At 35.3% G+C, this 27,531-nt stretch overlaps 3 protein-coding genes across 3 annotated transcripts; all 3 read left to right on the top strand.

The window, feature by feature from the left end:
• Positions 1 to 2,117: 2,117 nt before the first annotated feature.
• On the top strand, positions 2,118 to 9,011 carry LOC109011278. Its single transcript, XM_018992405.2, has 2 exons — positions 2,118 to 2,432; positions 8,181 to 9,011. The coding sequence occupies exon 2, from the start codon at positions 8,207 to 8,209 to the stop codon at positions 8,735 to 8,737; it is 531 nt and encodes a 176-aa protein (XP_018847950.1). The 5' UTR covers positions 2,118 to 2,432; positions 8,181 to 8,206; the 3' UTR covers positions 8,738 to 9,011.
• A 4,696-nt stretch (positions 9,012 to 13,707) lies between these two features.
• LOC109011258 lies at positions 13,708 to 18,610 on the top strand. The gene is made up of 3 exons (XM_018992379.2): positions 13,708 to 13,972; positions 16,322 to 17,996; positions 18,143 to 18,610. Exons 2-3 carry the CDS (start codon positions 16,325 to 16,327, stop codon positions 18,493 to 18,495), a joined length of 2,025 nt encoding a protein of 674 aa, XP_018847924.1. The 5' UTR covers positions 13,708 to 13,972; positions 16,322 to 16,324; the 3' UTR covers positions 18,496 to 18,610.
• A 355-nt stretch (positions 18,611 to 18,965) lies between these two features.
• LOC109011249 (flavonoid 3'-monooxygenase CYP75B137-like) lies at positions 18,966 to 24,507 on the top strand. Its single transcript, XM_018992368.2, has 2 exons — positions 18,966 to 20,275; positions 23,684 to 24,507. The coding sequence occupies exons 1-2, from the start codon at positions 19,307 to 19,309 to the stop codon at positions 24,308 to 24,310; spliced, it is 1,596 nt and encodes a 531-aa protein (XP_018847913.1). The 5' UTR covers positions 18,966 to 19,306; the 3' UTR covers positions 24,311 to 24,507.
• Positions 24,508 to 27,531: the final 3,024 nt, after the last annotated feature.

Genomic DNA, 27,531 nt, shown 5'->3' with positions numbered 1-27,531 from the left:
AGTCTTATAATAATATTTTGCATGTATTCCAAGAAATGAATAGAAGAATTTGGAATGAAAACACACTTTGTTTCGTTAAATATATGGATCAATGGGATGAGGGAGACACTGCACCAAAGATGCATGCTCAGCTCCCAAGTTGCATGGGTGTGACCTCAGAAAAGGATATTTGCCGATCGAGTAGTGGAATGACGTTGCATCATATGATTATTGTGGTCTTTAATTCAAACGGGTCGTCTTCTGTGAGCATTAATTATTATATGTTCAACTTTCAAGTTGATGCAATGGGTGCAGCATTCAAGTGTGTTGAGGAAAAACACAAGCTAGAGACAATGTTCTTCTTCTCCCCTCCCCAAACCACGGTGGTGAATGATCAATAAAGGTCATGCATGGCCATCTCCCAGGACCCTTGATGTGTATACATCATACAAATTATTAAGGGGAAAATGCTGGTGTGTGTGTGTGTATAGTCTGGTGATCTTACGTTGAGTCAATGGATGTGGACAAAATCACATGCTGCATATATAGTAATTATTCGTTTGTTTCAAAGGATAAATACGTGATATTCTTATTTGAAAAATGCTAGTTACAGTCCTTATTTGAGGGTTGCAAATTCTTAAAATAATGTTTTCTCTCATTTAATAATGTGACTGTACATGCAGTCTCCACTTAAGGACTATAAATAAAATTTCTCTTCTTATTTATGGTTTGAATGTCAAAAACTTAATGCTTATATATATAAGTAATTTTAATAAAATAATATTTAATGATTTGATGAGAGTACTTACAAAGCTTTTCCAAACTCCTAAACGAAATATAATATTAAATAATATACATTTTTTTAAATTTTTAAAACAAAAATTATATTCAAATAATTTTTAAATTTTATAATATTTTTATTCAATTTTTTTCTCTCATTTCTCAAAAATCAATAAAATATCTTAATTCAAATCATTTTAATTAATACTATTCACATGTCTACGGAAATATTTCCAAACGGAGCTAGACGATTTTTACTATAATCGGTTGCATGTCTTGTGATTCAGAGTACTGAGTACTTCTCTAATTCCCTGTAAAGGTGGCGGAATCAGATTTCAACCTGCTATGAGTCCGATCGCGAGTTTCATAGGATTTATTCTTTTCTTTTTTTCAAAAAATAAATTTAACAAAATTTTGTAGAAAACAATTAGGTCTCGTTTTCTTTAAGCAATAAATAAGCATTATTTCATTTGGAAAATCAATGCCGTCTATAAATGATTTTCAACAAGTTTAGGAATGAATGACTCATTACGATCGAAGACTTTGAGACCACAAATTTGAAAGAAATTTCAACGGCCGTCTAGTACTTCACATAAAATATTTTGGGTGAGTTCCATTAATGATCAAATGCCCTGCGTCCCGTTTGTTGTTAAATTTATCTGAATTCAATTTAGTTCAGTTTAATTTTAAGCTAAGTCTAATATTTAAATACTTAACTCTCGAATTATTAAACTCATCTTAACACAAAAACTCTTTACACATAAGATTCACAATTTTTTTAATTCAATACTTCTTTATACGTAGGACCCATAATCTTTTTCAACTTCTCATAAATACATCTAAACTCATTTTAACATCTAAACACATTTAAACTCATCTTAGGTGGATCCCACAAAATTCATTCTACTATCTCAACTCATTTTAATTTATAAAGAACTCAATTCAACTCAACATCTAAACGCAACCTAAAAGTTAAGCCCAAAAATGGGATCTCTTGTCCTTGAAAGCTTTTTGTTACAATTTACTTGGAAATTGATGCATAATAGTCTCTAACATATGATACTTCATGATTTTATTATGTTTTGTATTATATATATATATAATTTTATTTATAAATTGGTGTGCATGAGACACATTTTATACGTGGTATGATTTGATTTACCAAAAAAAATTATAAATTTAAATCTTATATATTAAATCATGTCACATCAATAATATAAATGATATATTTCTTATATTGATTTGTGAATAAAATAATTCGTGTATATATATTTATTTATTTTTTCAGAAAAAGCGATGAAAATCTACTGAGTGTGAATGCTGAAAACCGTACGGCATCGATCTCATTTCTCGGATTAGGGACCTTCAATGGAGTTCTAAACTTCTATGTGCTTAGTATGCTTGGGATCATCGACTATACTGGGCCTTGTTATTAAGATTAGATGGATCCAACAAACCCGCTGCTTGAATCTCCGACTCCGAATAAAGAGTCGAAAGCCATATCGAATTGGGCTTTATTCCATATCGAGTAAAAAGCTTTTGCACTTGCATAGTCCAAGCGAAGCTTCTTGTCCAGCGACCGAAAACTCAACCCCCCCTTCCCCCCCAACTTTTTCGATTTATCTGTAGCCAGAGACGGTTCCGACCACGGCCGAATACTCCTGCAACTCCTGGTTAGATTCATTTCTCTCTGTTTTGTTTTTTGTGTTCGAGAACTGAGGCACTCTTCGACCAAAACTTTAAGCATTATTAATCGGATTCTGAGATTTTATATTATAATGTTTATCATGTCTCTACAATTCTGAATTTCTTATAGTTCTCAGAAAGCTTGGGCCTTGGTTGGTTCAGGAGCTGTACTTTCTTCTTGTGTGCACCTTTAATTTGGGAAAACCTAATATCTGTGAATCTGCATAAACTTTTTCTTTAATTGCTTTATATATTCTTTTAAAGAATGGGAATGGTAATGAGGGGTAGAGGTAAATGACTCATTTATACCCCGGGGAGGAGGGATAAAATAAAGTTAACAGGTTATATGGAAGTGATTTATTTTATTAGATTTCATTGAAGAAGGATGTAGTTAGCGGTTTGTTCGGGGGCCAGTCGTGCGGGTTGTCGCTGGAGTTGCACAGACCCAGTCGTGCGTGGTGGTCGGAGGCCCAGAGGTGCTCCCTGTGCATTCAGACTTGCTGGAGCGTGGCTTTTCATTTCAGGGGTCTCCGTTAGCCATTCTACCACTGGAGATGGGTTTGGTTGATGTGCATAAACCTGGAGATGGGTTCGAAGTTTTGAAAATTTCTGAAAATGTGGTGGTTTCCAGTGGTGAACCTAATTTAGTATGTGGATCGGAACTGGCCTTATTAGCTCCTGTTAGTTCTGGGGAGGAGGGGGCTGTTCTGACTCCACTATGTACACTGCCTCTCAGCTCTAAATTTGGGAATTGTCCGTCAAATTGGATTTTTAAGAAGGTAGAGGAGACCAAAGTTGTTATTGGGATTTCTTTTGGAAGGTATGAAGAACAATTTAAGGCTCTCCTCGTAGCTCTTGAAGCTAGCCATTCGAAATTAGCCACAAAACAGGATAGGGAACTTAGAAGACTAATTTGCTCCATTAATTATGATGCAAAGGAAAGAAGTGCCGGAATGGATAGATCAAAAGGGAGGGACAATACTTGTTCTCTTGAACCATAAGATTTTATCATGGAATGGTTTTTTTTTATAGTTCGTGGGGATTGCGGCAGGGAGATCCTCTTTCTCCCATTTTATTTGTTATAGTTATGGAGGCTTTAAGCAGGATGGTGCAGGCTGCTGTTAGGGGAGGGTACTTATCTGGTTTTCAGGTGGGTAATGGCTCTAGTGGCCCTATTATTGTCTCACATCTTCTTTTCGCAGATAACACTTTAGGAGACGTTTGGATTCGCAGGACATCTCAGCTCATCTCAACTCATCTCACTACTATTCATTACTATTCAACAACTTTAACTCACAAATCTCAATACTATTCATAACTCATCTCATTACTATTTATAATCCATCTCAACTCATCTCAAGTCATTTTCGAATCCAAACGTCTCCTTAGTGTTTTGCGAAGCAGATAATAGCCAAATCCAAACTCTGCGAGCACTGTTACTTTGCTTTGAAGCAGTGTCAGAGCTTAAGGTGAACCTTGGCAAGTCTGAGATGATTCCTGTGGGTGCTGTCTCTAACATCCTTAGTTTAGCAAGCCTTCTGGATTGTAAGGTGTCCTCTTTTCCAATAAAATATTTGGGTCTTCCTTTAGGTGCAACTTTTAAGAATAGAGCTATATGGGATGGAGTGGTAGAGAATGTAGAGAAAAGGTTGGCTGGTTGGAAACGAGTGTATTTATCAAAAGAGAGCCGTCTCACTCTTATTAAGAGTACTCTCACTAACCTCCCCACATATTTTTTATCTTTGTTTCTTATGCATGCAGGGGTTATGAACAGAATGGAGAAATTCTTTAGGGCGTTCTTATGAGGAGGCTTGGGAGAGGAGAAGAATTTCATCTGGTTAGATGGAGGACAATTTGTGCCTTAGTTGTGAATGGGGGGTTGGGGGTGTGTAACTTGAGAACTTTTAATAGAGCTCTTTTGGGGAAATGACTTTGGAGATATCACTTAAAGGGGGAATTATTGTGGAAGGAAATTATTGACGCTAGATATGGTGTCGCTAGGGGTGTTGGTGTTCCAACGAAGTGAGAGGGGGCTATGGTGTGGGTTTATGGAAGTTTATAAGGAAAGGGTGGCCATGCTTTGCAAACCACATTCGCTTTGTAGTTGGTGAGGGCAATCGAATCAGTTTTTGGCAAGACGTGTGGTGTGGAGATCAAGCATTGGAAATGTCTTTTTCGGGCCTATATCGTATTACAGTTAATAGGGAGGCTTCAGTGGCAGATGTGCGGCTACTTTCTCATGGCTCGCACCAATGGAATATTTTTTTTATTAGGGGATTTCCATGATTGAGAATTATCTATTGTTTCAGACTTTTTCAGCCTACTATATTCCATGGGGACTCCTATAGCACAGCGAGATCGATTGAAGTGGAGGTCTAATAATCACAAGATATGTACAATTAATGTGTATTATAACATCTTGACAACACAAGAGCATACTCCATTCTCTTGGAAGAAGATTTGGAGGTCCCGTGTGCTTTCTAAAGTAGTTTTTTTTGTTTGTAATGCCGCTCTTGGGAAGATATTGACTATGGACAACTTGAGGAAGAGAGGATGTGTAGTGATGGATTGGTGTTACATGTGTAAAAAGAATGAAGAATCTGTGGACCATCTCTTACTACACTGTGAGAAAACAAGGGTGTTGTGGGATAAGATCTTTCAAAAGGTTGATATTGCTTGGGTTATGCCTATGAGGGTGGTGGAGTTGTTGGAGAAAGTTGCAAGGCTGTCATCAAGTGGCAGCGCTATGGAAGATGATTTCGTTGTGCATCATGTGGTGCATTTGAACGGAAAGGAATGCGCGCTGCTTTGAAGACAAGGAACGCACAATGGCTGAGATGAAGAATTTTTTGTTACACTTTAATGCGCTAGTTTTCTGCTATTGTATTGCATGGGGACAATATTCATGATTTTTTGTCTTTAATTTATCGCTCTTAGAATGTATTTAGGTGTTCTTCTATATACTTCCCGTGTACATAGGCTATGCCTATTTCATTCATATTTATAATATTGATCTCTTACTTATAAAAAAGAAAAGTTATCGGTTTGTACATCTTTTTTTTTTTTTTTTTTTAAGTATCGGTTTGTACATCTGATACATATTATGTTGGATTCTGTGGGGGGAATACCAATTGTTTAAACTACAGAATAGAGCATGTTGTGTGATCTTCGAAGAAATCATGGGTGGTGGATTCAACATGCATAATTGGCTAATTTTGCTATTAAGCTCATATTGTTAGTTTTTGGTGAGGTAACCACTTAAGCTTCGGCTAGACTTAGGACCATAATGCGCTTCCTTTGATTTTCATAGGATGCTACAAGCTATACATCAAGAGTCCATATGGTTTGTTAAACGGGAGATGCCTAGTCCATGTCTCACAATGTTAGAACGGGATTTATTATATATATATATATATATATATTATTTTGCAGACTAAACTTCTCAGCTTAGCCTCCCCTGTCTATCTATTGGCAGTTCACCATTGCATCATTTGGGCATAATGACGGTTTAAGTTCAATTGTGGTAATTCTTACTGTTAATTACAAGTATAGGCCATTCAGTCCATCTGTAGCTCATATGTTTTATCCAAGTGGGACTTATTAAAAAAAAAAAGTTTTATCCAAGTGGGAATTTCCCAGTTCATTGGTCTTGGAGTGGTAGCATGTGTCTTTGTAAACAGAAAGTTTTCTTTGTCCTTTTGTGTTCTCCAATTCCTCTTCTTGTCCCCTCTCTATATTTCTCTCGCCTCTCCCTTCTCCCTTCTCGTTCCACGTTCATGGAGGTTGAGCTATGGCAACCTCCATGGCCATGGCGGTGGAGGTTGCCATGCCATGGAGATTGAGCCACCACAACAACATCCCTGTACATTTTCATGGAGGAAGAGTGGAGAGATTGGGGGAATAAATGGGAAGTAATTTCTTTTCCATTTAAAAGTGTACATAATATCTAATTGGGAGCCTTGGATTGGAATGGACCATATACTTCGATCCTAATGCTAAAAAACTTTTGGAGTCTTAAAATCCAACTGACTCAAACCATGGGGGGTGCTGGTCTTCTTTTCCCCTTTTTTACAACTTCAGGTTTGATGGTAGCTGGAGCTCTCATCTCTCAGTATTTACCTAACTATTGGCAATTTACTGTCATTGGCTCTTACAAAGAAACCCGTATTATTTGACCAATGACGATATTGATCAAAATGTAAATTGAGCATCGGAAGTCAGCAATCCAGTCCTTCCTTTGCTGATTTTCATTCTCTCATGGTCAAGACTTTTTCTTTCCCTAGTATTAAGAGCCTTTTTTAAAAAGTAACCCACTCATTGTGAAGCCAAGGACCTGTGGCCCGACTGGCATCTACCCTGGTCCTGAGGCATAATGGGACTCTAAGCTGGAGGGTTCGAATCCCCTCCCTACCAGGGTTCCAATGCCCCTCAAGATTGCCTAACAAAAAAATCCACTCATTGTGAATGCATTTTGGGTGCTAGACCATGCTTTTTAAGCAATCATTTGTTATCTATTTGGTAGAATGGGTATTGCTTTGGATATGCCTAAGTAGGGGTAACAATATGTGATACGACCTGTTAACTCAATACGAACACGATACGAAATTATCGGGTTTTGAGTTTGATGTTAACAGGTTCAGATCAAAATGGGTTGACCCATTAAGACACGATTAATTAACAAGTCACTAACGAGTCAACCCGCTTAACCCGTAGTGATCCGTTAAATTTTTTACTCAAAATTACAATTATATTATTTTTAACCTAAAAACAAAAATACTCTAATCCTATTTCGTATTTTCTAACTCTCTCTCAGACCCTCACTCTCTTAGTTCTCAGTTGAGTCAGTTTTCACGAGTCACGACCGCCTCCCACACTTCCTCTGGATTGTAATTTTGGTATTTTTATTGTTGGGTTGTAATTTTGGACTTATGTAGTTAGTTTTATATTTTTAGGAGATATTGTGATTTTAACTTTTATGTGAAATTACGTTAATTAGATCAAATGGATTATTTGGGTCTATTCAACCTATGTATATAAACGGGTCGGGTTAGGTCGATATATTTTTAATTAATTCATAACGGGTTGTGTTGTGTCAATCCGTTATTTTAATGGGTCGTGTTAGAGTTTGGAAATCTGGCCCATTAAGTTTAATGGGTCGTGTTTGGGTTGACCCATATCGTGTAATATACACGACCTGGCACAATACAAACACGATCCGTTAATACGATTTGTCAGCCTTGTGCCTAAGCGAGTGGTGGATCTTTTAGCTTGTTGGCAAGGTTTTAAGGGGAATAATCACAATGTTGCTATTTAGAGGATGATCCCTTTATGTTTGATGTGGTGTTTATGGTTGGAAAAAAATGGGCGGTGCTTTGAAGATAGAGAATGTTCGAGGGGAGAACTTAGAGAGTTTTTATTTATTGCTTTGTGTATTTGGGTGAAGGCTCTTGTATTGAATGGAGACACTTTTCATGATTTGCTTTTAGCCTATTCTAGTTCCTAGCTTGTATTTAGGTGTTTTCTCTTTATATTTCTTGTATACTTGGGGTATGCCTATTTATTAGTCAATAAAATTTCTTGGTACTTATAAAAAAAAAAATAAAGACATTGTAATCTATTCACTGATATGAGCTGGATACCTAATGACAGAATTCATTGCTGACACCCAAAGATAAAAAGAAAGTTGGCATTATATGTTTCTAATCCAACACAATCACTTCCGTTGATGTTTTCAGGCATTTTGTGTGGGAGTTCCTTTGCCATGGGTGATTTTTCAATTCAGATTAGCGGCAACCTCCTTAATCAGCTTGCTGATGACACCGAAAAGCCAAAGAAAACAAAAAAAATTAAAGCTAATGTACGAGGGCCTAAGCCCCAAACTAATGTAAATCAGAAGGAGATTACTGATGATTCCGAAACATTGAAAGGGGCTGCTGCTACAAGATGGCCACTGCAGCCTCCATTATTCCTACCAGTAAACCCTCCTGCACAATCAGCCTACACAGAGTTGGATGCAATTCGATCCATCCTTCAGGATAGTGAGAGGGTTATTGGGAGGTTGCAGAAGCAGGAGGATAGTATGGCACAGGAAGTAACACAAAGAGCTAAGGATCTTCGAGATAAGGAGTTCAAGCTTCCATATCAGAAGCCGATGCCCTGTTTGGCTGAGAACGATGCTTGGTTGGCATGCTACAAGGAGCATCCCAAGGACTTACTGAAATGTGCCCCTCTGGTTAGAAACTTTGAAAGCTGTATTCGCAGAGCTAGGCAGCAAGTGAGTCCAGCAGAGTAAAGTTTCCCAGAGAAAATGTTTCTGGTGACATACATGAGTGCAAGCTAATATCCAGTACGAGTGACACCTAGATTTTTTCGGAAGAAATAAATGAAACACTCCTTGATGTCTCATTTGTTGGCATGCTTGCTGTCTTTTTTAAGTGTCATTCACATTTATTTTGTTGAATATTGCTCTTCGCGGCTCAAAATGTGTTACTTTTGTTAACTCTTTTGTGTTTTGATGTTGAGGTAAGTTGAGTTGAGTTGTGAATAATAATATTTTATTGATCCTATTGAGATGGATAGAACTTTTTTAGATTGAGATGAGTTTAACTTTTTAGATTGAAATGTACGAAGTTGAGATGAGTTTAACCTTTTTATAGGAAGTTGAAAAAATAATGCGTCCTATCAATAATTGGTTTGAGAAAAATTGAGATGGTTTTAACAATAAAAAACACCATAAGTGTTAATAAATGTAATGTGACATGTTCATTGGAGTTTCACCTTATGAACACCATTTCCTCTGCTCTAGGCTATCAATTTTAACCCAAGCCCTCCATATCACTGCGCTATCAATTCTAATCAGCAATTGTTTTATTTTATCATATGCTTTAATTTTTTGATCGGTTATACTTCAAGTTTTTAATGGAGTCTTGCTATCCACACACGTGAAAAACGCGCTGCGGGTTATGTGTTGAAAACAAAATCTGGACAAAAGAATAGAAACCTTAGCAGTCTCTTCACCTTCAACATTTCGGTACATCCATTTCTCCCATTTCTCTACACCCACTTCTCTTACCTTCAACATTTCGGTACACCAATAGCTAGAGTACACATTTCTGTACACCATCCATGTTGTGAAATATTGTGCAAAACACACACCAATGATGACAAATAAAGTAAAAGCAACACAATCAAGAACACGACGCACAATATACGTCGTTGGCTAATTGTCTACATCTACAAAGCTGTAAAAATCTTATTAACTAGAAGAGATTACAATCACTTAATTTTAATTCACACTCTCTTTAACTTTTTGCTCTCTTATACAATATGCACTCACTAGACAATTATTCTCTCAAAATATGTTTGAGGCCATACAAAACAAGTCTAATATGATATATTTATTGCAAACAACGTTGGAAACCCTAATCTGGCAAAATTTGCATACTTCGCTTGAGGGACGTGTTGATTGCGCTTCGAGCGAATGACCAAATCAACATTGGCTCTAATGAACTCTCGGACTTGATTTTCGATTGAGCCTAGTGTCGAGCGGGACTCGAACGAACTCTCAGACTTGAGCTTCACTTGAGCCTAGTGTCGAGCGCATGTTGAGCGAACTTCGCTCGAGCGCATTTTCAGCAAACACATTTTTCAGCTTCAAAATCACTCTCCATATACACCCCAACAAACCATTCGGTAGAGAATCATTAACAATAAACATTTTGCTAAACAAGTCATTCGGTACTCAACTATTTTAAGCTTTCTCTATATCTTTCTCTTTATCTTTCCCATGCTTGTAGCTAGGAGCTATGTTCAGAAAAATGTAATTGATTTAGGAGCTTTTGTTGGGGACTTGACCATCGAGGAGGCTTGTTTTGTTGCAAAGAACTGAGAAGTAGCATGATGTTTTTAAAGCTTCTAGAAATGTACTATGAAAGACTAGGAACCGCATGAATGTTGGGACAAACCGTGGTGATGCCCTTGCCTTCAAGCTTGATACGCTTCTCAAGGTTGATGTCAAGGGTGCACATGGAAAAACCAATCTGTTGCATTTTGTTTAACATGCTTCGTTTGCTCTAGCTGGAATGTCGGGAAGACGAGAGAAGAGAAATGAACGGTAGGTGCAGAAAGGAAGGGAAAAGAAGGCAAAAAGCCTTGGCTTTTTTGCTGTTGCTTCTTAGTTAAAGAAATGAGTAATGTTAGATTTAGTTATAGAATGTTTAAATGTCGTGTAATTTTTTTTAAAAAAAGTGGTACATTATTAAAAATTAGTTTTTATTTTTATTTTTATTTTTATGTAGGTTATGTGTTTACTCACTTTTTTAAAAGAATTATGTGATGTTTTATTATTTCATAATTGTAAATATTATTTTTATAAAAAAATAAGGAGGAAAACGCACTATGCTTTTGCTTTATGATTTTCGTTGCTTTTCGTTTGTTTTTTTTTTTTTTATAAAATAGTTAGAGGCTGACGAGACAATGCACAGATCTATGCCACGCCAGCATGTAACGGGGCATACGTGTTTTTGTATTAATAGGAATCGCATTTCTCTTTTTAAAGATATATGCAGTTATTTGCGTATGCCATTATTTTCATTGAAACATTTCTGGAGCTATTGTTTGAAGATCATGTATCTAGTTATAGACTGCTCGTCTAACATTTCATGCAAATTAATTAATTTCTAACTTTTTATGTTCATCATCTATGAATGAGAAGTCTATGTTGCAGTGCTATTGTAGTTAATATGTCTCTTTTTATTGTGATTGGTTTTCTTGTGATTCCAACCCTCTCCGACAAAAAAAAAAAAAACCGTCTCTCGAAATTTTAATGCTAAAAATCGGACTTTTAAAGATCTGGAACGAATATTGGAGGAGATCATATTGTTCTTTGTTAAAACTTTATTCCTATGACGAATGTTGTAGATTGCAAGGTCTAGATTTTCTAGTTTTTATTTTTTCTTCTTAACTAAGTGTAAACTCCTATATACATCTTGGAACTATGCCTAGTCTCGTTAGATGTAAAACAAATTACAATCTAATATTATTTCTTTATAAGGTTTTTTTTTTAAACAAATATTTTATAGATAAACTAAGTGGTTACAAAATATTAGATTCAATTAGGTGAGAGTTTCCAACAATCATCTCAAAATAAACAAATGCAACACAAGATAAATAGGAAATAGGAATCTGGAGCCAACAATTTGGCTCCCACCCATTTTCTACTAAGGGGAAGCCACTTGGAGTGACTGTATAGTCTGATAAACAGACTATCAAACTACGACTAAAAGTCCCAGTGGAATGTTGTGTGATCCATTTTGTTGGTCTTGATTGGCTGATTGAAACTTTCACAACCATTTTATCTTGATCATTGATTAGAGAAAGTGGGAATATAAGAAAGTAGCAACCGAAAGATGAGTCAATATTAGGGGTGTAACCGGTCCTGTCTGGTCCGGTTTTGGACAAAATCTAGGACCGAACCGGTATGTACCGGTTTTGTATTTTTCAAAACCGATTACGCATAGGTTACCCTCCTAAACCGGCACTTCCGGTTTTACCGGTTTCCAGTTCGGTCCGATCCGGTCCGGTTTTTCGATTTTTTTAAAATGTAAGTTTCACAATTTGTCATTATAAATTTGTTTATAAAAAAAAAATTTTAAAAATATTGTTTTATACTTTTATTATAAGTTATATATTAGTATTAGTTATAAACTATATATTTAATATTAGTATTAGTTATAAACTTTTAGTGATTTAGTATTAACATTTTATGTAATAATTTATAAATTATAATAAGAAATTATTTCATATATAAATATATATAATTATATATAAAACTTTCACACAAAAAATTATAATTATACATAATATATAAAACTTATATGTATTAATATATATATATAATATTTTGTATAAAACTTATATATACAATAATATAAATATTATTTTTATATATTTTTTTTTATCAACCGGTCCGAAAAATCTTAAAACTGGAACTGGCCGGTTTTCACATTTTAAGAACCAGTCCCGGACCGGACCGGTTCAAAACCGGTAAAACCCGGTCCCGATTTTGAACCGGTCCGGTCTAGTTCGGTCCAGACCGGTTTTCCAGTTTCAACTTACACCCCTAGTCGATATGCCGACATATGACTATTACTAGCTATGGAGGCGTGTGTGGTTCACTCAAATAAGATAATAGTTGAATCTAAGAAATCCGAAACCACTAATCCGAATGGTGTTACACATGATAGCAACAAACTCCTCCTAATGCGGTGACACATGAGTTTTGAATCATAATATGGGTAGTTTCTTTTTTTTTTTAAAGTAATGTTATACACCACACTCTCATTCTACTTTCATCCTATTAAGTAAGATGTGATTTGTAAAAAAAAAAAAAAAGATGTGATACATTTATTACTATTGAATGATAAAGAAGCATTCAATAAATGATCATTCAGTGATGATAATTGTATCACATCTTATTTAATAAAATAAAAATGAGAAGATATAAAAATATAAAAATAAAAAAAGATGATAATATGTTGCATAAATTTTTCCTCTTTTAAATGAAACTTAGAGCACTCCCAATGGCTTTTTTATTATAGAAAAAATGTAAATAATTTGAAGAATTGTTCTAAAAAGAAACTTCATCCGATTATGTAAAATGAATTGTAAAATACAATTAGCTATAATACCCCGCTACATGTAGTGGGTACTGTTCATCCTATAAAAGAAATTTTATTGTTGATATTTCATTTATTCCCTCATTTTTATTTACTTTGATTTTTATCATGTAAGTAAATTCTTTTTATTGTTCATCATTTAAAAGACATATATTTTATTTTCTTCTAAAATATATCTTGGAATTATTTTTAAATCAAATTTTTCATATTTGATTTTATTTTTAATTTTTATTGGCTTACATATGTTTGTTTTACGTGTATAGGACTGAATTATTTTACATTATATATAAAAATTAATTATAAATATAAAAAAATATAGATATTGTAAATTTATTGATAGAAATGAAATATTTAAAAAGAATATTTAAATGATATAGAAAAAAATAAATAAATTAATGAATAATATATTGTAAAAATAAGTATGTAAAATAAAAAAAATAAATTTTAATGAAATATTTTAAATGATAAGATAAAAAATTTATTGATAGTTCTCTAGTAACGGTAGAAATGAGAGAAAAAGCATGAAGGCTATATGTGGGAAGGAATAAACAAGAGAAAAAAAAAACACCGCCAGGACCACCATTGCTATAGTTCTTAGTAGTCAGAACATAAACCCACGCGCGGATCGGATCACGTGAAGGAGTAAACGATTTCCACGCCTTCTCCTCGGAAGTGGCGAGGACCGCTAATTTATCGCCGTGGTTTTCCATTTCCTCGGTTCCCTCCCTTCCCTCCAAATCGCCGATACGGTGATACCAATTGTCCCCAGATTCCGACAATCCCCACTCTTTCCTCTCTCCACCCTCGGCTCCCGACAAGAAAAAATTCTGCCTCAGGTCCCGCTCAACCAGGTACTCTCTCTCTCTCTTTCTCTATCATTGTTTCAAGCAAAGATATACTGGTATTTTAGATAAGATTATATTTCAAATTTTTCTAGAATTATGATAATATCCAATTGCTGACTTATTTCCTGTTAATGAGTGGCTTGTTATGCTGTTAATGGGTGGTGAGTTTTAGTTCTGGAAGCTATGTAAGTGGTGGGATTATACTTGAAATGCTTGCTAACATGTCATTCAAGTCCCCAATCCCATAATGCGTATTTTAAAAAAAATATATATCTTTTTTATTAACCAACATAGTGGTAACTTGGAGCTCAGAGTTGGGATTCTGCATATGGGTAAGATCATATACGAAGGAACATAGAATGAGAAAATAGAGAAAGAGAAGAAAACCAAACCAAGAGAAACATAACAAGAAATCCAATTTAAGGATTGGATCACTTACTAGCATAGACCATTTAGTATGGTAAGATGTACAGAGCAAAAAATACATGAGTCCTGGATTGTTGGACCAATGCATGATGGGATACTCCAGCAGCTGCTAAAACCTATGGAGTTACAGAAGTAGGGAGAAGTTACATTTCTGGACGTTTGTTATGCCACTTAAACTTAGTCCATATGATTAGAAGGAAAAATAAAATTGAGAAAGAACGATGTTGTTTATATATTTAAGGGATGCATTCACATCTTATTAAAGGAAACTTCTTGGTGTAAAGAGTTTACAGATTGTATTAGCATGCAGGCTTCTGAGTTTAAGCATTTTGTCCTGACTTAATTGTTGTGGTGAAGCATTGGAGTTAAGTATGCCCAGTCAAGATGTATTTAGTCAGATACTGGAATATAACTTGATCTGTATCAAAGCATTTCTTAATGCTGTATGTGGGCTGTTTCAATGTGCTGTATGCTATCTTCTTAATTCCAGTTGAAAATTTAGACTTTTTCCATGAAAAATGATATCAAAGTTTTGGGCACTTCATGGAAATGTCTTCTCATGTTGCTTGACAAAGGGCAAACACATTTAGGGTTGGTTTGGATAGTGAGATGAGATGGTTTTAGATGAAAGATAAAAGTTAAATAAAATATTGTTAGAATATTATTTGTTAATATTATTATTGTTTTTGGATTTGAAAAAGTTGAATTTGGGTTGAATTTGGATTTGAAAAAGTTGAATTGTTTATTATATTTTGTATAGGAATTTGGAGAAGTAGTAATAATGAGATGAGATGAGATGAAACACTCAATCCAAACGAGCCCTTAGTTTTCACTTTTGATTATTATTATATGATTCAGATGAAGCAAAAGCAACACATGTCCCAGGAATTATGATAATTGAAAGAGAACAGGGTTGGCTGAGCTAAAGAAATCTTAAGATAAGAAATGCTTCCACCTGATGGGTTGGGAACATTCCGTTAGTTGAATTACCCCCGTGTTTCATTAGCTGATGATGCAATGGTTCGACCTTGAACTTGTTTTCTGCTAATGGAAGGCTTATGATGATTACAAAAAAGAAAAACAGAAAGAAATGCTCACTTGGCTTAATATATGCTTGTATGATCAGAAGAGTTAATTTCTTTCTCATGGATCAGTCCTGCATGAATCTGCAACTAAATATAGTGATCGTCGTATTTGAAAACAAGTTTGCTGACTTACTTGCAAGTTACAGCATCATTCACCCTTGGAATACTTTTAATATGCCTTAATCAAGCTCTTTATATGCCTTAATCGGATTGGGGGATTTTCTCCTTGAATTACCCAAGGTGCACTTGCGGGAAACTCCTTGCCAAGGGCTTGTGCACCCCCGGGATTAGTCGGAACACTGTTCCCGCACACCCGGTGCCAATAAAAAAAAAATCATGCTTTTTTATAGTTGTTGTACTTCTTTAAAAAAAGACTTTTAATAAACTTATATAAAAACTAAGTGTTACATCTACAAAGAGATCTCATAAAAGTAAACTCACAAACTGATATAGCTTAATGTAGTACGGTAGATTATGAAGTTCTTTTTCCTGTAAAATAAATCTGACGTATCATATCAAACCACGCTAGTTTGTGAGTTTACTTTGGTGAAATCCCTTTGTGGATGAAGCATTTCTCACAAAACAATTGTTGTTGTAGGAAGCTAATGCAACCTCTTGATCTCGTATTGCATATTCATCTTATGCATGTCATTTGCCGCAAATCTTATTTGTTATTGCAAACAACATTGGTCTTATGAGCAATGTGGCCTAGCTTGAAACAACATAGTAAGCAACAGTGAGTTTACAGATTGTATTAGCATGCAGCCCATGTTTGTGTTTGTATCTCTCTTTTGTTCAATTGCAATAATAGAAAAAATCTTACTGAATTTCTTACTTTTTAAAGATAATGGTTCGAGGAAGAGATGCCTGTTGGGAGCACTGTGTCCTTGTTGATGCAACTAGACAGAAGGTTAGGTGTAATTATTGTCAACGGGAATTCAGTGGAGGGGTATACAGGATGAAATTTCACTTAGCTCAAATAAAAAACAAAGATATAGTGCCCTGTTCTGAAGTCCCAGCTGATGTGCGAGACCATATCCAAAGTATACTAAGCACTCCCAAGAAACAGAAAACTCCCAAAAAAACAAAGGTGGATCGTGCAGCAGCAGCCAATGGTCAACAAAATAGCTCTTCTGCTAGTGGTGGCTTCCATCCTAACCATGAATCTAGCGAGCAGAATGGAAGCTCCTGTCCGTCTTTGTTATTCCCACACCCTTCACCCAGTGGACAGCCAGCAGTAGATGATGCTCAGAAGCAAAAACAGGATGACGCCGATAAAAAGGTTGCTGTTTTTTTCTTCCACAATTCTATTCCTTTCAGTGCTGCTAAATCCATGTATTATCAGGAAATGGTAAATGCTATAGGGGAGTGTGGGGTTGGCTACAAAGCCCCAAGTTCTGAAAAACTGAGATCTACTCTTTTGGAGAAAGTGAAAGGTGATATACATGAATGTTACAAGAAATATAGAGATGAATGGAAAGAAACAGGCTGCACAATCTTGTGTGATAGCTGGTCTGATGGAAGGACAAAATCACTTGCAGTGTTTTCAATTACATGCCCAAAGGGGGCTCTATTTTTGAAGTCTGTTGATGTATCAGGTCGTGAAGATGATGCTGCTTACTTGTTCGAGCTGCTTGAGTCCGTGGTTTTTGAAATTGGTGTAGAAAATGTAGTTCAAGTTATAACCGATGCCACAGCCAGTTATGTTTATGCAGGAAGACTTCTTATGTCCAAGTACAATTCATTGTTTTGGTCTCCTTGTGCTTCCTATTGTGTAGATAAGATGCTAGAAGATATTGGTAAACAAGAGTGGGTGGCTACAGTATTGGAGGAGGCAAAGAGCATCACAAGGTATATTTATAGTAATGCATGGACTTTGAATATGATGAAAAAATTCACCTGCGGAAGGGAGTTGATCAGGCCAAGAATGACCAGATTTGTGACTAATTTTCTCTCCTTGAGGTCCATTGTGATCCAGGAGGACAATTTGAAGCACATGTTTTCTCATACTGATTGGTTGTCCTCCATATATAGTAAAGGTCTCGATGCACAAGCCATGAAGTCCTTGTTGAATTTAGATAGATTTTGGAAGTATGCACATGAAGCTGTAAGTGTTTCTGAACCACTAGTTAAAATCTTACGGATTGTTGAAGGGGACATGCCGGCTATGGGGTATATATACGAAGGGTTAGAGAGGGTGAAGGTTGCAATCAAGACATATTATAAGGGTTGTGAAGAGAATTACATGCCAATTTGGGATATAATTGATCGAAGATGGAACATGCAGCTTCACTCTTCCTTACATGCTGCAGCAGCGTTCCTTAATCCTTCTATTTTCTACAATCCAAACTTTAAGATTGATCTGCGGATGAGGAATGGGTTTCAAGAAGCTATGTTAAAGATGGCTACAACGGATAAAGATAAAATGGAAATCACTAAAGAACATCCCATATACATCAATGCGCAAGGTGCTCTTGGGACTGATTTTGCAATCATGGGAAGGATACTGAACTCCCCAGGTACGTGTAAGCCGCAGTTACTGTTACAAATCTCATCGTCTGAGAAATTAATTGCTCTCCCACTTCCATCTGGGTTTTCCCCTGTCACTGTGTGCGTGTTTTAACAAAATTACACGTGTATCTAACTCGCCATCCTGGATTCTTAGGTGATTGGTGGGCAGGATATGGTTATGAGATCCCCACACTCCAGAAAGCTGCAATACGGATACTGAGCCAACCTTGCAGTTCCCATTGGTGTAGATGGAACTGGAGCACTTTTGAGAGCATACATACCAAGAAACGGAGCAGAGTGGAGCTGGAAAAATTCAATGATATGGTTTTTGTGCACTGCAATCTTTGGTTGCAAGCCATTTGTCGAAGTAGAGATGGAAAATGTAAACCCATTATCTTTGATGAAATAGATGTTAGTTCTGAGTGGCCCACTGAGTCGGAACCTTCAGCTCCATTTTTGGATGATTCATGGCTGGAAATACCCCTTGAATGCAGGGGTAGCCCCTGAGCTTGTTTATAAAGATAAAATAGAGAACATCTATTGAATGACCAGTAAATTAAGTGTATATAAAAGTCGTGCTTGATAGTTATATGAGTACGTACTGCAATATGATTAGTTATTAGTTGATAACTGTAATGCTCCCTCTTTCATTTACATAACGTACAATGAAAAGAAAATTCAACCCAGTTCTCTCACATCTAAACTGTTTTTTTCTTTTTCAAATGACAAATTTGTAATATATATGAGTCTGATCTTCTGCATTAATGGAACAATAACTTTTCAAATCCTGATAAGAGTCAAGAGCTTCTTGTGAATGGTTTTATTGACTTTAATTTACATGCATGCTTTGCATCCCGGGATTAGTAGGGTCGTCGTTCTCAGACACCCGTTGTCTATAAAAAAAAAATAAAAAATAAAAAAAATAAAATTATTGTCATAAATGAATTATATAAAAGTAATCTTAACATGACTTTATGAAATCTATCATATTTTTTTTTATAATAAAAGTAATTTTACAATCAGATAAACTATATCAAACGAAATCAATATATAAGATTACTTTTATGAAATACTTTGTGATTAGAGTATTTTAAAGCAAAAAAAAATTACATAAGAAACTTAACAAATTATAATACTCTTATATCCTAAGATTCCCTTGCCGGCCCGTTGTAGCTGGTTCGATGAATCATATAGATCCTTGTCTCGACGTTATCCTGTTGTAGCCTTTTTCGTATTTTTCCCCTATATATGTGGCGGTTAGCTGCCAATTCATCAAGTTAATCCTCTCTCTCTGAGGACACATCTCCCCCACACCACCATGATGACAGTCATCTCAGCTTTCCTCCAAAGTATTATCAATGGAAACGATCCCCTCTCACGCTTGCTCTTCACCCTCTTTGTTATCTTTACGCTCTCTTGGTATGTATGGATTTACTCCAAAAGTAATAAGGTCAGTACCCCACCTTTGCCGCCGGGACCCCGTGGCCTCCCCTTGGTCGGAAACCTTCTCTCCCTCGACCCGGAACTACACTCATACTTCGCCGGCCTTGCCCAGAAACACGGACCCATACTCAAGCTCCGGCTCGGCAACAAGCTCGGCATCCTGGTGACCTCCCCATCCCTTGCTCGCGAAGTGCTCAAGGACCACGACGTCAACTTCGCAAACCGTGACGTGCCAGCCTCGGCCCGGGCCTTAGCCTATGGTGGGTCCGATATAGTGTGGACCCCGTACGGGCCGGAGTGGCGGATGCTCAGAAAGGTCTGTGTGCTCAAGATGCTCAGCAACGCAACCTTGGACTCCGTCTACACGCTCCGCCGCAAACAGGTCCGAGAAACCGTCGCGTACTTCTACAGTAGGGTCGGTTCTCCCGTGAACATCGGGGAGCAGATGTTCTTGACGGTGCTCAAAGTAATCACCAACATGCTGTGGGGTGGGACGGTGGAAGGTGAAAAGAGTGCGAGCCTAGGGTCGGAGTTCAGGGAGGTGGTGAACGAGATGACGGAGCATTTGGGGAAGCCTAACATCTCGGATTTTTATCCTAGTTTGGCTCGGTTCGATTTGCAAGGCATAGTGGGTAAGATGGCAGGGTTGGCCCGACGGTTTGATCGGATCTTTGATGTCATGATAGATCAAAGACTGAACATCAATAAAGAAGACGGGAGCAGATCAGCAGCTGAGAATATTGTTTCCGGCAAAGAAGATTTCCTACAGTTTTTATTGAAATTGAAGGATGAAGGAGATTCCAAGACACCTCTCACCATGTTCCACCTTAAGGCATTGCTCATGGTATGTCTTCTTTCTTTTCTTTTCTTTTGTTTATTAATTATTATTTTTAATTATGACCATGGGTGCATGAAACGTGGTGAGAAGTGTCTTGGAATCCTCCTTCGTAATATTTATTTTTCTCAAACACTCGATTTAAATAAGCGGATTACGGATATGTCCTTCCTAAGATATTCTAAAATTACATATTTATTTACAAAAATAAGAATATATTATTTTAGAACATAATATATTAATTTTAGATAAAAGGAAAGATTAAAAAAACAATGCTTTGGAATTTGGATATCTTTAATTTGATTTATCGGTACCGAGATTCCAATCCACTTTTTTTTTTTTTTTTTTTTAATAAAAGACTTTGCTACATCTACAGAAAATTTTTATAAAAATCTTTTATCGAATACTATAAATCTTTTTTTTTTTTTTTATTTTTTTAATCTTTTCTTTAACTATTATTTTAAACTATTTAAATATTTTTTAAAAATAAAAAATCACATATTTATTTAAAAATATTTACTTAATTATTAAATAAAAAAAAATCGGTAGACATGTTCCGTAGACATATTTTCTTTTACAAAAAATCTACTCAACCTCCTACTATTCATACAACTTCCACACTCCATATTATTTTTAATTTTTATTATTTTTTTCTTTTATTAAATATTTATTATATAAATAATGAATAAATAATTTAAAATAATTTAAAAAGAATAAACTCAAAAAAAAATTTTAAAAAAATATTAAAAATTTAAAAAAGTATGGAGTGTGGAGTGTGGTGGAGGTTGTGGAGCAAAACTCTTATAACAAAAGCAAACCACATTAATTATTAATACAGCTTAAAAAAATACAATGATTACCCATTAATTGCTCATGTCTAGCGACGTACCACCCAAGGGAGGCCTACAGAAGAAGGGACGTTGGGCGACATTTTTAGTTTATTTCTATTATTTAAAGTGGATTTATTATAATTATTAAAAATAAAATAGAGATTTTATTATATTAAACAGTAAATTGAAGGTAGATTTTAAATATATATATTTTAAATATAATATTAGATACAATTTTAAGATAAATAACGTTAAACATAGTTGGTTCTATTTTTTTAATTTTTAACCTCAGTACCGATAGGAATATAACGCCGACCTATTCACAGTCCAAGGCACATGGGATGGGATCTATCTCATTCAGCCGCGATCCTCGTATAAACCATAAAGGGTTATTTGTTTCCACCCCTTTTCGGCCTATCCATGCGGCTAGCCTCCTCCCCCTAATCGGAAGTGTAATCGGTTTGGTTCGGTCTCATTTAGTTTAGGAGAGTCACGGATTGAAAATTTCGATCCGTTATTTTTTGTCAGACCAAAGCTAGCTATTGATCTGATCGGTCTATTCGGTCAATGAATATTTTTTCTATTGTATATATATAGTTAATGAATATTAAATAATTTTATTATATATATGATCAATGATGATCTATTGAATAAAAATTACACAATTAACTTATAGAACTATTATATAAAATAATATATTATATATATAAAAGATATTTAAAAATAAATAAATATACACATTCAGTCGGTCTCGATTTGCTTCGGTCCAAAAAAATACACTTTGAGACTGACCAATAAAACTAATATTGATCCAGTTTAGTCCAGATCAAATCATTCGATCCGGTCAATTTTTTCGATCCGGTTTGGTCCTCTTCCAGCCTTACCCCTAGTCTTTTGTCATGAGAATCATATTTTTCTTGTCCTTATTAAAGGAAGATAAACTTTATTTTGAATAATTTTGGACCTTTGGTTAAGAAGAAAAGGATAGAAAAACTGATAAAAACCTTAAGTACTTTCAAAAGCATAAGAACTCAGGCCTTAAATACTATGTATTAAAAGATCGGGTTTTTTTAAAAGCCAAACATTGAAACTAAGCATAATACGAACGTGTTTAGGTCATTGTGATCCCTAAAAGATTAAAAAAAAAAAAAAGGTTGAAAGCTTCCACACTTTATATACACACATCGTTCTTCATGACTGTACTAATTTTTTGTTCGGCGTAGAAGTAAGTTGCAGCACTTTCTATGATAGATTTGGTTTGAACAGTGAGTTGGGTTGAAATGATTATGAGATAATATAAAAAATAAAATTTGAATAAAATATCTTATAATATAATTTTTTAATATTATTTTTATTTTAAAATTTAAGAAAGTTGAATTATTTGTTATATTTTATTTAAATGTTTGAAAAAATTATAATAATTAAATAAGATGAAATGAAATTATTTCACTCAATAAACCAGGCCTTAAGTTTTTAATAATAATATTCTCTCAATTTTATTTTTTAATCTCCAATCCCTCAAGAATAAGTATTTCTCTCCTAACGAAATGGTAACTCGTAAATTGATATATAGACTAGGAAAAATGCTCAGGCCTGGGAATACACCTGTGAACAGTGATGATTACACTGTTTATAGAAACTGTAATATTACTGTTTCACGTTTATTCATGATACTCGAATTGAACCCAACAGTAAATTATAAAAGAAAAATAATTTAAAAAGATATTTCATAAAATTAAACTCATAAATTCATGTGACTTAATATGATACAGAATTACATTATAAAATTATTTATTAATTATATAAAGTTGCATCGATTAATTGTAAATTTATTTTTAGAACTTTTTTTATTATTGTAGTTATATTATTATTATAAAAAGTAAAAACTGTCTAGAATACTGTTCTGTATTTCTATTAGAGAAAAAATATTTGCAATCGTGAATTGTGCAATCGCCGCGTAATCGTTTTGAAAAAAATAAATAAAATATGGGACCTATATAAAAAAATTTATTTTTTTAATAGTAGATCTCACTATTTTTCAAAACGATTACGCAGCAATTATACACTTGACAATTGTACATGGAATTACTCTTTCTATTATTCGATCGGCCACTAGCGCCAAAAACAATTATTATTGCTCTTCGGCACTTTCATTCCTTGGCTGCTTGTTTGCCACATTATTGTAAGTGGGGTGCGTGATTTTACAAGCTGCATATATAGACATCGACGTCAAAGATGAAAGATATTAATATAATAACTCGTTGTTCACAATGTGCCCCAACTCTATCGTTATTCTCTATCTCATTCGTATTTTTCTATGATGTTTTGATTAGGTGAGAGACAATGCATGACACCGGCCCTTTTATCAAATATAATATATAATAATATTTAAAGGGTTAAGATGATTTAATAAGCTAAGATCTTCACATGATATAAATATTGGATTTGTTAATAGATGCGTCAGCACGTGAGGTGATATTACTGTTACAATATTTTGTTAATTTATTATGTTAATTAATTGGTAATATTATTTGAAAGGGAACGCATCCACATGCATAACCTAGAGTACTGTGCTGTGCACACGCAGGATATGGTGGTGGGTGGGACAGATACATCCTCCAACACAATCGAGTTTGCCATGGCTGAAATTATGAACAAACCAGAAGTGATGAAGAAAGCCCAGCAAGAATTAGACGATGTAGTTGGCAAAGACAACATTGTCGAAGAGTCTCACATTCAGAAATTACCCTACTTGCATGCTGTGATGAAAGAAACGCTGAGGTTGCACCCTGTGCTGCCGCTCTTAGTCCCTCATTGCCCCAGCGAGACGTGCGCCGTGGGAGGCTACACCATTCCAAAAGGCTCTCGGGTGTTTGTGAATGTGTGGGCAATTCAGAGGGACCCTTCCATCTGGGAAAATCCATTAGAATTTGATCCCCAGAGGTTCTTCAATAATAGTAAATGGGATTACACTGGAAGTGACTTAAACTATTTTCCATTTGGGTCTGGCCGAAGAATATGTGCTGGCATAGCAATGGCTGAGAGGATGGTGATGTATTCACTTGCTACTCTTTTGCATTCTTTTGATTGGAAATTGCCACCTGGAAATCAGAAGCTGGACCTTTCGGAAAAGTTTGGGATCGTTCTAAAAAAGAAGAACCCTCTTGTTGCAATTCCTACCCCAAGGTTACCTGATCCATCTCTCTATACCTAAGTTCACGGGGCCGTGAGATTGTAATAATGATCGATGTTTTTTATGTCTCAGTTTTTTGCTCCATTTGGCCCGCTTCGAGTCTTTGAAGTTGCTCAAATTAATTTGTACGCAAGAAGCTAATTAAGTAATCCTGCAATCTTAAAAAGGTGGTGATTGAGAGTGATTGTTTGTTGATGGTGAGGGATCTTCAATTTCAACGGAGTCTTCCTCAAGGCTGGGAGCATTATTGCAAGAAACTAAGAAACTAAGAAGTAGATAAGATTTTAATTAATAACACGAATGAAAAAATGATTGCAAGATATAATTTTAATGGTTAATTTTGAATTAATGATGTAATTAAAAACATAAGTAATTTAGGGTGTTGATTATATATATGGTACTGTTCACTTGGGTTCCGGCCCGGGTTAACTTGAGTTATCCGGGTGAAATCGGGGTTTTGAGACTCGGAAGTCTGGTATTGAGTTGTTCCCTTTGTTTTTTTTAAATAAAAGCTTATATTTTATTTTATTTTTCAAGAAAAAAATAATGTTGAAAAGCATAATACTAATGCATTAAACATTGCTCATAATAATAAAAATATATTAAAATGGAAAACTAGATTTTATGTAAAAAATAACTAATGTTTGAAATTGCTAATTACCTTTTTAACTAAATGCATGTAAAACAAAAAAGAAAAATCCAATATTCATTTTGTAAAATGCATACAACACACAAATGCTTAGAGCCACAGACCACATGGTCTGTTCTACTTCACTTCTTACTTCTATCACTCGTGAGACTCAATCTTTTGTTCAATTACCTAACAAAACTCAAGTCAAAGTAACTCACATTGGTATTGTGAAGTTATCAGATTTTTCGATTGACACTGATGTACTCTTTATACCATCCTTCACCTTCAATTTGATCTCTGTTAGCAAGCTCATTCATAGCACCTCTCTTTGCCTTATTTTTCTAAGGAAACTTTGCTTCATATAGGCCCTCTCTTCATGGATGACGATTGAACTTGCTACGGTATACAATGGCCTTTACTTCCTCATTTCCAACTATCCTTGCTGTAATGCAGTCAATGGTTCATTGTCAACCAATCAACACAGCCAATTTCTAGTCATGTCTTCCAAAGCACTTAATCAATAGGGATTTGATCTTTGGCAGTTTAGATTAGGACACACTTCTCAATAGAGAATGAATGTAATCCAATCTTATGTTCCTAATATAAAAAGTGACAAAGATATACAATGCATTGTTTGCCATTTAGTAAAACATAAAAGAAAATCTTTCAATTTGAGTACCTTCTTGCACTTCAGCTCCTTTTGAATTGGTCCATTGTGACATTTGGGGCCCTTACTCACAAGCCTCACTTTAGGGTCACCATCATTTTTTTACTATAGTTGATGACCACTCTCGAGTCACTTGGGTTTATTTAATGAAACTAAAATCAGAAACCATATCCCTTTTACAAAACTTTGTTCACATGGTTCACACCCAGTTCAATACCAAGATAAAGCAAATAAGATTTGATAATGGATTGGAATTTGACAAGCCTAACTTCCATAATTCTAGTAGAGTCTTACATAAAAAAAACCTATGTTTATACCCCTCAACAGAATGGGATGGTTGAAAGAAAGAACCAACACCTTCTCTATGTTACTAGAGCCCTCATCGTCCAAGCTTTTTTTCCTCTTCAATTTTGGGGGGATGGTGTCATGACAACAACTCATCTCATTAATAGAATTCCAACCCCTACCTTGAACAATAAATCCCCTTATGAAGTCATTTTCTCAACAATCCCATCATACACACATCTAATGGTATTTGGATTCCTTTGTTTCGCATCAACCCTCAGACACAACAGAACCAAGGTAAGTCCTAGGGCCAAGAAGTGAATCTTTCTTAGCTATCCAGTTGGTGTCAAGGGTTATAAGCTCTATGATTTAAAGAATCAGTCCTGCTTCATTTCCATAGATGTCATTTGCTATGAATCCAGCTTCCATTTTCAAAATTCTGGCTCCAACACCATCCATGTTGCACCTCCACCTAGTTTGGTCCTTCTTTCTCCTTTATCAGACTCCACATTCTCTTATCCTAAAACTGTTCTGCATTCCTCCATTAATTATGATCCCTCATCACTAGTTTTGCTTGACAACAATACGTATTCCCCATAACCTGAATAGTCTCCATCTTGCACCTTCATCTCAAACCCATCACTCACCACCCACTGCTACTAATCCTACCCATGTCATCCCTCTTAGGAGATCAGATCGAAATAGAAAACAACCCACCTACTTACAAGATTATCACTGTCAACTTGACACTGCCACTAACACTTCACAATCTCTTCTTACCTCAACTGCTCACCCTCTCTATCAACACTTAACCTACGCTAAATTATTACCATCTCACAAATCATATGCCTTCTCTCTCTCTCTCTCTCTCTCTCTCTCTCTCTCTCTCCTTCATGAACCAAAGAGTTACCAAGAAGTTGTGAAATCTCCACATTGGAAAGAGGCAATGAATTCTGAACTAAAAGCTTTAGAAAATAATGACACTTCCACTCTCCCCTTGAAAAATCAACTGTTGGATGCAAATATGTGTACAAGGTCAAGTTAAGATTTGATGGGAGCATAGAAAGAAATAAAGCAAGATTGGTGGCTAAAGGTTACACACAAAAGGAAGGATTTAATTACCATGAAACTTTTAGGGTTGGTTTGGATTCAGAGATAAGATGAGATGGTTTTAGATGAAATATGAAAATTGAAAAAAATATTGTTAGAATATTATTATTGTTTTGGGATTTAAAAAAGTTGAATTGATATTTGAAAAACTTGAATTGTTTATTATATTTTGTGTAATAATTTGGAAAAGTTGTAATGATGAGATAGGATGTAACACTTTCCAAATTCAAACAAGGCCTTAGTCCTTTGGCCAAACTCACAACAGTTCAAATTTTTCTGGCATTGGCAGCAACTTACAATTGGCACTTGTATCAATTGGATGTGCATAACGCCTTTCTTCATGGAGATTTGGATGAAGAAACCTACATGGATCTGCCTCCAGGTTATCAGAGTCAGGGGGATTCATCACATTCTAAGGATAAGAGACTAGTTTGTAAGCTGCACAAGTCTCTTTATGGGCTTAGGTAAGCCTCTTGCCAATGGTATTCAAAATTTTCCTCTTCTCTGATTTCAATTGGTTTCCAACAATCTAAGTTAGATTACTCCTTG

Source organism: Juglans regia, chromosome 2 (genome assembly GCF_001411555.2).
Source record: "Juglans regia cultivar Chandler chromosome 2, Walnut 2.0, whole genome shotgun sequence".
NCBI classification, from domain to species: domain Eukaryota; kingdom Viridiplantae; phylum Streptophyta; class Magnoliopsida; order Fagales; family Juglandaceae; genus Juglans; species Juglans regia.
This window is presented reverse-complemented; position numbering and strand designations above follow the sequence as displayed.

Coding starts and splice junctions, on each gene's coding strand:
- LOC109011278 (XM_018992405.2), top strand. CDS start 8,207: ATGGGTGATTTTTCAATTCAGATTAGCGGCAACCTCCTTAATCAGCTT.
- LOC109011258 (XM_018992379.2), top strand. CDS start 16,325: ATGGTTCGAGGAAGAGATGCCTGTTGGGAGCACTGTGTCCTTGTTGAT. Junction 17,997..18,142: donor AAGGATACTGAACTCCCCAG/GTACGTGTAAGC, acceptor CTGGATTCTTAG/GTGATTGGTGGGCAGGATAT.
- LOC109011249 (XM_018992368.2), top strand. CDS start 19,307: ATGATGACAGTCATCTCAGCTTTCCTCCAAAGTATTATCAATGGAAAC. Junction 20,276..23,683: donor ACCTTAAGGCATTGCTCATG/GTATGTCTTCTT, acceptor GTGCACACGCAG/GATATGGTGGTGGGTGGGAC.